This window comes from Rosa chinensis, chromosome 5 (assembly GCF_002994745.2).
Source record: "Rosa chinensis cultivar Old Blush chromosome 5, RchiOBHm-V2, whole genome shotgun sequence".
Taxonomy (NCBI): domain Eukaryota; kingdom Viridiplantae; phylum Streptophyta; class Magnoliopsida; order Rosales; family Rosaceae; genus Rosa; species Rosa chinensis.
In genome coordinates, this window is record NC_037092.1 from 13001286 (window position 1) to 13014752 (window position 13467).

Consider the following 13467-nt stretch of genomic DNA (forward strand, 5'->3'; position numbering starts at 1 on the left):
TAAATAAAGTAGCTTAGGCAGTAAGAACAGTTAGTTATAATGGTTGTTAGCTATTTTCCAGATGAGTGACAAGTGTCACATTTATGTACGTTACATTAGGTCTCTCTCTTACTATAAATACTTACATAGCTTTAATAATTTCATTACGTCCAAAAACCAATAAAACAGAAATCTGTTTTGAGATAATTTTCTCTCTACTCTTCATTTCCTTCATGCTTGCTTTCACGTTTAACATCTGCCATTTCTTTAAAAAGTTGCATCATTTCAATATTAGTTTAGTCTTTTCGGAATATTTATTATCATTACTCAACTTAATTAGCTTTGGAAATACATTTTTCTCTCTTTTTTACAGAGAGATCGAGTATACAGACTGAAGGCCAAGATGGCCTCATCTGCAACAGACCTCTTAATTGGAAAAATTGTGACAATTCTTGAGAATGAAGGAACGACCATAGCCAGTGTTCGTGATGGAGTTTGATAGCATTAAGGAGGAGCTTCAAAGCATGAAAGCTTTCTTTCAGTATCTTTTTCTTTTCTTTCTCTCTGTAATCAAGTAGCACCCAACTACCCATTGATCAATCTTTCTTTCTATAATCAAATCCAACTACGATCTTCTTTACTCTTCTCTTTGCATGTTTATGTAATCAAGTGGTACCCGACTATTCTTCCCAAATTATTGATCAATCAAAGCCTAGATCAATCAAAATCTGCTTGATTATGAGCTTTATGTTCTACGCCTTCACGAATTCCAGATCTCAGATTGCTATTCCAGCAAATCCTACGCATAACATACCACCCACCATCTTCAAATCCCGCCGCCACTGAAACAAATATCTATCTTCTCATCGTTTTGTTTCCAACTTGTTTCATTAGAAACAGAACAAAAGCTTAGAAGCCCAGAAATATATAAAGGAAATAAGATCAGATCTAGGAAGGAAATAAGATATGTTCTCTCTGATTTTATACATAATTGGGTAAATAGAGAGACAAGAAGGATTCATGAAAGTTTTTCATGATGAGTTGCTTTGGTCTGGGTAGGATGAGAGAGAGAGAGAGAGAGAGAGAGAGAGAGTATAAAAAATAAAAGATGTAGTTCGACTACTCAAAAAGGAAAATGCTTGAGACACCAAATATTTATACCAAAATTGAGTACCAAATGATGTGGCATACAACACTTCATCAATATCATTCCATAAATTTCAATGACATGGATTTATTTATTTTCAATTTAAAAACAGAATGTTTTTGAGAAAATATTTTGTATATTATCAAAACCCTAATGTTTTACAAAAATCAAAGCAATTACAAATATAATTACACTGGTTCTCGTGAAGAGCAGCCAATGTTATTCGTTAATTGGCTTCATCTTGCTTAAATGGGGAAAAGGATGAAGAATAAAACAGATAGAGAGACCAATATTGATTCTTATCCAATTTTTTATTTGAAGTCTATTATCCATCAGCATTCTCAATTTATGGACAAGCTAGTTGATCTCATCCCTGCTCAGTTCTATTTATCCAATGACGACCGGAATAAGCCATGGTTTCAAGGCCTCATTAACCTGCAAAAGCTTTAGGTAAGAAAGACATTAAGAAAACTCGCAGAGATTGATTCAAAACTCAAATATCAAAGACCCAATTATAATCTTTCATATGGGAATTGTTTTTTTTTTTTTTTCTAATATATATTTTGATCTTGGTATCAAGGTTGCAGAGAGCCAGATTGCTATAACAACTCCATCTATTCATTTTCTAAATTAATTTGGTATTTTGTTTAATTGTGACTTTTATTTAATATATGTTTTCTTAATTCTTAAAAAAAAACATGAAATTTATTTTATATCTAACAAGGAAATCCATGTCAACATTTAAATTGATGATATGGCATGTGCCATGTCATTTGGTAAGTAATTTTGGTACAAAGTTTTGAGATCCCTAGCACTACTCATTCAAAAAACAAAAACATAAAAGATGTAGTTCAAAAAAATAAAAAATAAAAGACAGAGAGAGTTGGCCGTCAAAAATCAAATTTACTCACCACTATTTCTTAGATGATGTTACCACCATTCAATGAAAAGCTGTCATGTATGATGACCCATAATTATGGGCTAATTATGGTTAACTTAATGAATTATCAGGAAAGGAAAAAAAAGAATTTAATGGTAATAAAACTAAGAGTATTGCTATTGAGACCTCCAAATTTGCTCATTTGACCTCACTATATTATGAATTATTAAATGACATATATAACCTACTATAAAATGACTATTAAGGACAATAATTATACCAAAAAAATATTATATATATTTTCTCAAGACTTTCCAATTCAATAATATTAGATTGCATTTTTTATTATTTTCCTTATCTATTTTCATTTTCCAATTTCACTACATACTCAATAAAGCATTCATATATATATATATATATATATATATATATATAAGAATTAAAACTATGATTAAGATCATGTGACATAAAAATATATGATATACATGTTGAACACATATTGGTGAAGGAAAACAAAATAAATCATATTATAACTAAATCTAAGTCTATCCATTATATTTGCAAAAAAAAAAATTGAGCTAGCAATTAACAAAACTAAACAAATATTTAAATAATTAATCATGAGGTACATAAAATAGAGAAAATAAAATAAACAATAAGAAAAAATGATTAATCTTCATTTTTTTTTTTTTTCATAGCTAAAAAAAAGTTAAAAAAAAAACCACAGAATAGTTCATGTTATTTTCTTGTTGATTAGAAATTTAAAAAAAATATTAGAAATTAAATTTTAAAATTCAGTACCTTGTATTTTATTTTATTTTTATTGAAAAAAGATATTTATGTTGTCTGATTATGGAATGTGTATGTGATTAAGATTTATAGAGTAATTAAATCATTGAAAAAACTAAGTTTTTTATTTTAAAGATAATAGCTTGTTTGCAAATTTTATAAGTGAGGTTATTTGAGGAATTTTAGTGAGGTTTAATGAGTAAATTTAGTATTTGAAAATTTAATAGGAGGTGTAAAAAGCATAAGAGGTCAAGTGAGTAAATTTGGAGGTTCCAATAGAAATTCGATAAAACTAATATACATAACTATTTGATTATTCATGTTTAGATGCCTTGTAGTTTCTTTTTGTTTTTGTTTTTTTTCGAGAATAAGATGCCTGTAGTTTCTAAGTTTATTTTATATGAGATCTTTTATTTCTTACAAAAGCAAAAGCCAAGCATTAATTAAGTTTAAAGGCAATTAGAGAATTATTCATGTTTAGATGCCTTGTGGTTTCTTTTTGCTTCTTTTTTTTCTTTTCTTTTTTTTTGAGAATAAGATGCCGGTAGTTTCTAAGTTTATTTTATATATATGAGATCTTTTATGTCTTACAAAAGCAAAAGCCAAGCATTAATTAAGTTTAAGACCATTAGAGAATTATTTTTTAACGGCATAAACTCATGGTCACTCATTCACTATTGGAATCATTTCCCACCCGAGGAGAAAAAGATAAACTCAACCTCACTCATTCTCCCAAGTGATTAATCTAAGTTAGCCAAGCCCTAGAAAAGCAGCACCTCAGACTCTGCTATATAAATCAGAAACTAAAAGAGAGTTTCGCTCGCTTGAGCAATCCTCTTTCGGTATTACTTTGATCATTGCTCCTGTACTACACTTCTCAAATTTGTAAAAACACAGAAAGAAAAGAAAGTATTGCCTTACTTTCTTGTGTTTTTAGTAAAAGTCTGTAACAAGTCGAAAGCAAAAAATCAAGACAAATAAGGTATGTACGTAATAATTTAATTTTTTTATGTTTAAATTATAGCATGATAGCAGTATTATGTTTCTAAATCTAATTAACGGTTCGTGTTTTGTATATTAACACTAGAAAGTAGAAACCTATTTGTTGGTTAATTTGGGCTTGCATGTCAGCTAGCTTATTAGACTTTATCTAAAAGAAAATAGTAGAGTATGGGAAATTTCTGCCGGAAGCATAGAGACAAACACTTCTCTCTTAAAGCCAGCATTAGAAATTACCCACACGCATTGATTATTTTACCCTTTCGTTCTCTCTGTCTCTTCCCCCTTCGATATAGAAGTGTAGAACTTGCTCCTCTTCCCCGAGTCATATTATGACATGATTTGATTCTCTACAGAGGTCACAGCCTTTTCCAAAACCACAGCTTTTCATATAGCTAAAAAACCCACCTGTCTTTACCGAAACCCACATCTGAATTCATGGGCTGTGTATTGTGTCAAACAAAAACGGTGAGGGAGACGAACGTCGTTTGGCTCTGCAAAGAGAGGAAGCACCAGCAGTAACTAGCACCTCCTTTGCCTTTTCTCTGCTGGAAATTCGTCGAACACTATCGACTTTCCCACCATATATAGAAGATGGTCATCTGGGCCTTTTGGTGCTCCCCAGGACCGTCTTCTTCACACTGATACATAATCAACAAGCTAGAATGAGCTTATGCATAATAATCTTTTTTTCCCATTCAAAAAAAAAAAAAAAAATCAATGCCATTTCAATTTTCCAATATCTGACCAAGTATTAGCAATTCAAAAAATTAAAGTAATCCTACAATGGCTTGAATTCGAATATGAAGCTAGTGAATTTGGGCATACCTAGAATCAGTCTCGTCAGCATAGCTGTTCAGGCCGACTCCGGTGTCGGTGGAGGCGCAACGACCGAGGAGCATCACTACCTCCGGCCTGAGAAGAAATCGGCGACAGTTTCGGTGTAGGGCCTCGGATACAGTCCGACGATCGAGCCCGTCCGGATCCGAAGTCAGCGACTCCAGCGTGGTGCCTGCAGTCTCATCGGCGCAGTTGCTCAGGCCGACTCCGATCGCCGGAGGCCAAATTAGGGGTAAGAGGTGGTGGCGGCAAAACGGGAAGATGATTAGATGAAATATGATTGATTTCTTTCGATTACAACTGATTTTTAGGATATTATCATGAAATTTCATTTCAATAAACTGTAATTACAAACTGACAGCACTTATAGCATACAACAAGATATTATAATCAAAGACAAGCAACAATGGACTAATGCTACGCATTAAAGTGAGAGACTGACATATCAATGAATCCAACAACAAATGCTAAATTAAACAGCTAATCGAGCTAAATTGACCAAAATAGGTAGCAATAATCAGGACAGAATATGTCCACAATAGATAACTATTAGGTGAGCCATCTCAAGATCTCCCAAAATAGTAATTAGACCTCCAACAATTTTTGAAAGTTTTTAAATCGAACTTTACTCTTCTAAAAAATTGACAAAATGAAAAATTAAAAAGATGAAACAAAACATGCACCTTCTCTTCTCCTTCGTCCCTTCTCACTCATTCTCTTGCAGCTATACATAAAAAATATTGGGTGATTAAGGTAGAATGTTAAATATTACAAATATAGAAGAAAGGACAAAAAAACATAGAGAAGAAAAACCATGAAACTAATGAATGTGAAAATGATTTTTAGAGAATTTCTATTGGGACCTCCGAATTTGCTTATTTGACCTTTATATCTTTTGAATTATTAAATTACATATATATCCTCTCTTGTAAATGACAATTATAGATAATGAATTATAATCAAATAGTATATATTTTCTTTACAAACCTCTCCTCCTAGTTTTAACACAAATTAAAGACTAAGAAACTACTCCGAACTTTTATTAAGTTCCTAGTTTAGACTTCGTTCAACGTTTGGTTGAAGGATAAGTTTTGGGTGGGAGACGGTGGTTTTTGGTTTTTTTTTTTTTTTTGTTGTTATTTATATCAGTTTATGTAACCTTTCATTTTTTTTTTTTCCTTTTTGAAAAAGATGATCAAAGGGTTTCACTCCTGCCCTCATGGTGACTCGAACCCATGACTTCGTGCATAGGTAGTGGGTGCTCTAACCACTGAGCCCCTTTCATTTTTTTATTTTGAATAACCTTTCATTTTTTATAAGGGTTAGAAACATAGGAATCATTGTCTAACCGTTTGATTTATGACTGCTTGATCAATTTTTGTGTTATGACCATTTGATTCATGATTTAAAGTTCTCAAAATTTATTTTGGGCATTTTTAGGTTTGCATGCAAAAAAGAAAAAAAGAAAGAAAGAAAAAAAGGACAGTGTAGTTAGTGAATTAGAGGTATAATGAGTACTTTATTTTAGAAAATGCTTAAGATCCCAAAATGTTATACAAAAAACCTTTACCAAATGAGGTGGCATGTGCCACATGGATTAAGATTTAATAATTTCCCTCATGTCTTCTTATTTTATTCTTTTTCATTTAAAATAAAAATCAACAATTAAAATTTTTATTTTGATAAAACACCTCCATAGTCCTCTACAGTGAAGATGAACCGCCATAGCCATAGCCATGAAATCATGAATACAAAGGACAAAATTATAGACAAAATCTGATAAAACTGTCAAAGAAGGGTAAATCATGTAAAGACACTTTACTATTCCTCCGGCCTCCAATCCAAAGCCAAGAATCCTTCCTCAAGTGCCTTAATCAATAGTTGAAGAATCGAAGGTTGATGCTTCTAATTTCTAAAGATGAGGGACATCTTAGTTAGATTACATGACTTGTTTCAGTTATGTTTAATTTTTTTTTTCTCTTCTCAAAAAAAAAAAATGTTTAAATTTTCAAGGCTGGGTATCTATAATCATCCACCTCTTTCTATACATCTGTGAACTGTTAAATTTGCAGAGTTATAGATTGCTTTGTTTGATCATCACGTCTTCCTTTTAGATAAGGAAGTTATTTTAATTTTTTTTTTACATTTTTAGGTTAATTAAAAATGAATATTATTAGATAGATAATATGTTGCAAATTATTTAATTGAAGGTGATGACTGAGCATATGCCACATAGGATGCCACATCCTTTGGTATTAGTTTTTTGTATAATTTTTTGGTGTATGTAGCACTACTCTTTTATTTTTTGTATGTGAATAATATAACTAAGGTTATTTGAGGAATTCAAAAGGAGGTTTAGTGAGCAAATTTTTGTATTTAAAAACACAAAGGAGGTGTAGAGAGTATGAGAGGTCAAATGAGCAAATTTAGAGATCTCAATAGAAACTCTCTGATTTTTATTGCCTATTCTTTATGTTTCTGGGTTAGCTTAATTGCTTGGCTTAATGTGACATCAATTATAATCCTGGTTTCTTTTCATACTGTTTTTTTTTTTTTTGCTAGTGTTAGTGATCATGACAAGGATATGTGTGTTGGGAAAAAAATTGTGTGGAGACAAAAAATGACAAGATTGGAAGTTTTGTGCATAGTTGAGAAAGGGATGTCCAAATGTCAATTTAAAAAGTATTAATAGAAGTTCCCATTGATGTTCTATTGAGAAATGTCTCTAACAAGTCATAATTAAGCAAAACTTTTAACTGTCTGTCAAATTTCATTTGCTCTTGTTGTTCCTTAATAATTTTTCGTTTTTCTTTTTTTTTGAGTTACTTAACATGCTCTTTTGTATTGCAACAACAAAGTTTATGAACACTAAAAGTTTTTTTTTTTTTGAGTAAAATGAGGTCAACCTTTATTGAAGATGGGAGAGATTACATTACAATAGTTTCTGCTGCAATTGCAGCCAGTAAAAGACTAGGTGTAGAAGAAAAAGCAGAAACCTGCTGTAGAGTCTTAGCATAATCTGCTAGAAGATGAGCTACCAAATTGGCAGCCCTCTTAGTGTGAATGACTTTCACTTTTGAATATGGGCACAACTTGACCACAATATCATCATAGATCCTCCCCAAAACAGAAGTATTCGACGCTAGAGGGCTAGCAACTTGTCTCTGCACAAGTAAAGAATCAGTTTCAATGATCACCGGCATCATGTTATGCTCCAGAACAAAATTTACAGCAGCTTGACATGCCAAATCCTCTGCATGCTCTGCTGAGACAAGATTCTGAAGTGGACTAGCACCCCCTGCTATCCAAGTTCCCACAGAATCACGTATTACAAAAGTTAAATGTTGGGGAAGTACTTTTAAGGGCAAACTACTGTTTAGTCCCTGAAGTATGCCTTCGTCCTCGTTTCAGTCCCTGCCTTTCTAATTTAATCCCAAAAGTCCCTAAACTCACAATTCTGTCCAAACTAGTCTATTCCCTCCGATTCTTCCGGTAGCTGGATGACGTGTCAGTTTCCTCCTCCTTTTTTTTTTTTTTCCTTTCTGTTTATCTCTCTTCCATGAAATGCCATGTCTGTGAGAAGCTCGTAGTTCAGTTGCACCACCAAGTTGAGAAGAAGAGAGTTGAGGTTGAACCCAAGGAGGTAACTTTATGATCTGGGTTTTGTTTCCAACGGCCTCCTGCACATTCCTCATCCAAGAAACTCCCCGACGACGAACCCGTTTTCTCTTCGCCCCCGTTGCTTCCCAAACCGGCCGGTTCATTCACCATAATCACAACCTCGTGTCGAGGTTCTGGAATATAAACATTCGTCCATCGTGGAAGGACTTGGAGGTGAATTTCAGCTCCATGGTATGGTTCGTCAGCTTCTCCATGTTACCCATTGTGGTGCTTGGATTTGGGGGATTATAAGGGAATCAGAATCTGAGCTCTCTCTCTCTCTACTTTTCCCATCTTGGCAACTCTGCCTTGAGCCACCACATCATCTCCCTCACCTCCTCCACCTATGGCCTCCTCAACCTCGACCCGCCATAGCCGCCCATCTAGATCAAACCCCACATCATCACCTGGGCCCCGGCATCATCACCACCGTTGTTTATCGACCCACCAAACCAGGAAGGGGAGTGTGGCTATAAAAATTCAGGAAATCTAAAAGAGGAGATAATCGATTAGTTCTTGAAATGGACTCTTTTTTTTTCTTTTTTTCTTTTTTAAATTGTGGAGGACTGGATCGAGACTGTAGAGGACGATCTGGTGATGTGGGTGGAAGTAAATGGACAGCGCAGATGAAGTTCATACGATCAGAAAACGGCGTGATTGGGTGGGGATTGGGTCTGTCACAGGTGGAGACTAGAGAATTTGAGAGGAAAGTGGGAGAGTCTGAAAGGAGGTGAAGAAGGAGAGATAAAACGAGAAAGAAAAAAAAAAAAAAAAGGAGGAAACTGACACGTCATCCAGCTACCGGAAGAATCGGAGGGAATGGACCAGTTTGGACAGAAATTGTGAGTTTAGGGACTTTTGGGATTAAATTAGAAAGGCAGGGACTGAAACAAGGACGAAGACATACTTCAGGGACTAAATAGTAGTTTGCCCTACTTTTAATTTTAACTTTTCTGTCTGATTTTTTTTGAGTCACAACTAGAAACCTATTGTTGGTAATGTAGGATTACATACTATTTTTTAAATAACTATTATGCCTCTAAAATAGTGAACTTTATTATCTAGATGAGTATGGTAGTTCCAGAAAGTTCTGCCAAAGTGCCAAGACGAGGTGACATACCTTCTTTTATTAGTCGTAGCATTGCCCACACATGCTCTATACGCATGAGCAAGAAATTTTAGTTTCTACCTGTATTAGACCACACTTTTTATTGCTCAAAAACATAAAAACACCACGGCCTTTTGGTACTGGGAACCTGCAACCACAACTTTTGCTGAAATGTACGCCCCTTACGATTCTCAAAACATAGCTGGATTTTTGACAATTAATAAACAACCCTTTTTTCTTTTTCTTTTTCTTTTTCTTTTTCACAGTCGATGAATGATCGATGTGTAAGCATTCCATAAACTTGAGATAACTTTAGGAATGCATAATGCACAATGAGAAGTAACATTTAATTACAGGTCTTGTAGGTAGAGAATTGAAAATATCTTACCATGATCAACTTGATGCTGAACCGGGGAAGGAGGCTGACCACTGCCAGCAAATAACGTCGCAAGTCGGGTCAAGCGGACCGGCATTATATTTCAACAAAATTAAGGTATCAAAATAGCAATTTCATTTCAACAAAGACAGTGACTAGAGTCTTGCATGTTCTTGATTTCTTGACTGGATCTTCATGGATTTGAAACAGATCATTGCAGCTCTCCTGTGAGCTTTCAGATTTTATCAAAAAGATCCATCAACACTTGCTACGTCGTTCTACATCTATCATTTCTTAAAAAAGTTGCATTATTTCAATATTAGTTGAGTCTTTTCGGAATACTTATTATCATTACTCGGTTTAGTTTTGAAAATACTTGAACCTTCTCTCTTCTTTACACAGAGATCGAGTATACTGACTGCGGGCTAATATGGCCTCATTAGTAACGGACCTCTTAATTGGAAAACTTGCGACAATTCTTGAGAACGAAGGAACAGCCATAGCCGGTATTCGTGATGAAGTTGATAAGATCAAGGAGGAGTTTCTAAGCATGAAAGCTTTCCTAGTGGATGCGGAGGCCAACAAAGCAAAAACAGAAGGAGAGAAATTGTGGGTTGCAAGAATCAGAAACCTAGCCTATGATGTTGAAGACATCATTGATGAATTCATGTATCACATGTATGAGAAGCAAAGTGGGGGTCGACTTTCAAGGGGGCTACACAAAACCATTCGCGCTCCATGTAATCTTTGGTTCAGGCATAAAATTGCAAAGAAGTTGCAGAAAATTACTGAAATGATCAAAGCCATTCCAGAGAGGAATCAAAGATACAGTGTTGGCCTTGTTGGAGGAGCAACTACATCTGAAGATATTCACAAATTGTTGCAGAGCCAAGCGGAGTCTTCGTTTTTCATTAGGGAAGACGAACTCGTTGGGATTAAAGGCAAGAAGCAAATACTAATGGGATGGCTCATGGATGAAGAGCAACACCAAACTGTTATATCTGTGTTTGGCATGGGAGGTTCTGGGAAGACAACTCTAGTTGCCAAGGTCTTCAACAGTGAAAAGGTGAAGAGACATTTCGATTGTTATGCATGGATTACCGTTTCCCAAACGTATGCTGTGGTAGACTTGTTTCGAAGCTTGATCATGGAATTCCACAAATCAAGGAAGGAAGATTTCCCTGCAAATTTGAATGCCATGAACAGCAAAGATTTGCTAGAGTTACTAATTAACTACTTGGACTCCAAAAGATACCTGGTTGTTCTAGATGACGTGTGGGATATAAAAATTTGGAGCGAAATAAATGTATCACTTCAAGATAGGCAACTCGGAAGTCGAATCATAGTTACAACTCGAAAAGAAGATGTAGCATCCCATTCTTTTGGAGTCAAAAGCCATGTTCACCATATTCAACCCCTGCTAAAGAATGAGGCTTGGGAGCTCTTCTGCAAAAAAGCATTTTCATCTAATGAGCACAAAACTTGTCCACCTGATTTTGTGTCGCTAGCTTGCCAACTTGTGGAAAAGTGTGAAGGCCTTCCTCTGGCTATTGTGGCTTTAGGTGGTCTTATGTCTTCCAAGAAGTCGCTGGATAAATGGGAGCAAGTCTGCAACAGCTTGAATTGGCATCTAGATCACAGTCCATTGCTAGACCCTGTGAAAAATATCTTGTTTCTGAGTTTCAATGATTTGCCATCTCAATTGAAACATTGCTTCCTCTATTTCTCTCTATTCCCAGAAGATTTTGTAATTAAAAGAAAAAGACTTGTTAGATTGTGGATGGCAGAAGGATTTGTTGAACATGTGAAAGGGATCACACCAGAAGAAGTTGCAGACAACTATCTTTGGGAACTTTGTTTCCGCAGTATGTTACAAGTTGTGAGGAGAAATAATACAGGCAGGCCGAAACAAGTTAAGATGCATGATCTGATGCGAGAGCTTGCTTTGTCGACAGCCGAGAAAGAAAAGTTTGGTCATGTATACGACGGGAAAGAAGTAATGGAAGACATCTCAATCCGTCGCTTGTCAATTCACAGAATGGAAGGAGAAATTAAATCATGCCCGGGTATGTCAAACATTCGTTCTCTTCTAGTATTTGCCCCTGACATGTCCTCGTTGTGTTTCTCAAATACACTGGTGTCTCGGTTCAAATTATTGAGGACTCTAGAGTTGCAGGAAGTCCAAATTGATAAACTGCCGGGTGAAGTTGTTTACTTGTTCAACTTGAGATATTTAAATTTGAAGGGCACTTTAATCAAGCAACTTCCAGAGTCCATAGGGCGTCTCCGCAACCTTCAGTTACTGAACATCAAGGATACTAAGATAGAATCACTTCCAAAAGAAATTGCAAAGTTGCTGAACCTGCGCCATCTAGTTATGTATCGCTTCACTGGAAACTATCTGGACTTCAAATATGTGAGTGGGATGAAAGTGCCATCGAATATTTCTCAGTTGCAGAAATTGCAAACTTTATCGATGATTGAATCAGAAGGGGACACTATTAGACATCTCGGCAACCTGACTCAACTTAAGAGCATCGGCATATCGAATGTGAAAGAAAGAGATGAGATTGACCTTTGGGTCTCAATTGAAAAGCTGAATCTGCTTCAATCTGTGGTTTTAATGGCAAGTAATGAAGAGGAAATCCTTCCAGTGAAAGCACAATGTCCACATCTTCCGCGCCTTCGAATACTTTATTTGATTGGCAGACTGCAAACCGCAATACCTTGGTTTTCTTCACTGCAGAGCCTAGGACGTCTGTGTCTGCGTTGGTCTAGACTTGAAGAGGATTTACTACCTCAAATTGAAGCACTGCCCTATCTGACATGGCTTGATCTTTGGAATTCATATGTTGGGGAAGAGTTGTGTTTCCGCAGAGGCTTTGTAAAGCTGGAGAGGTTGGAGTTGTGCAATTTTGCCTCGGTGAAAAAGATTAGTATAGAAAAAGGGGTGATGCCAAATCTCCGGTACTTATGGGTTAAAAACTGCATGGAGTTGAAAACAGTGCCATTGGGCCTTGAATACCTTTCTAATCTACATTCTTTGTCTCTGGAATTTGTTCCCACTGAAATTATACACCCCATTCGGAAAGGAGGTGCAGATCGGTCTAAGATACAACACATTCGTGAGGTCATACATGTTTTCGAACATTCATCCAAGCAGGTCTACGAAAACTTGGCCTAGTGCATGTTTCTTTCTCCTGCGAGGTAATTGGTTTCTTATCCTGGAAAACTCATCAATTTAGTTTTACGAGCCGCATAATGAAATAAAGATTTACCATGTTGGTATTTTCTCAATTTCTCTTGTTATACCTTTTGTAGAATCAATCAAGTCCGACAAGTATTGAACAAGATTTGAGTTTGATGAAGACTCCTTTCTGTAAGCGTGGGAAGACGCAAGGATTGATCTCAGTTTTCATACGTCCCTTTCTTTTTCCATATGTGAATAATATACAAGACTGTTTCTGATGTTGTACTTGTTATTGTTTGTGTTCATTGGCATGTAATAATGCTGGATCGAATTCCACTTTGGCAGTTTGCATTGTAATAAAGATTGGTATCCATATCGAGCACTTTATTTTATATTTTCCGATGAGTTCCATATCGAGCACTTTGTAAATCTTTTTCTCCACAGAACACACAAGGTGCACCTAGTTTTTCTTTTCTTGTAACATACATATGCAATGGTT

The 13467-nt window shown here is 35.4% G+C and overlaps 1 protein-coding gene across 1 annotated transcript; it reads left to right on the forward strand.

Annotated features, from left to right (window-relative positions):
• Positions 1-3634: 3634 nt before the first annotated feature.
• LOC112164711 (disease resistance protein RPM1) lies at positions 3635-13329 on the forward strand. The gene is made up of 4 exons (XM_024301006.2): positions 3635-3777; positions 9759-9895; positions 10181-12985; positions 13100-13329. Exon 3 carries the CDS (start codon positions 10209-10211, stop codon positions 12960-12962), a length of 2754 nt encoding a protein of 917 aa, XP_024156774.1. The 5' UTR covers positions 3635-3777; positions 9759-9895; positions 10181-10208; the 3' UTR covers positions 12963-12985; positions 13100-13329.
• The last annotated feature ends 138 nt before the right edge of the window (positions 13330-13467 follow it).

Bases quoted from the DNA above. Each gene is read 5' to 3' on its own strand.
- LOC112164711 (XM_024301006.2), top strand. From the start codon at position 10,209: ATGGCCTCATTAGTAACGGACCTCTTAATTGGAAAACTTGCGACAATT.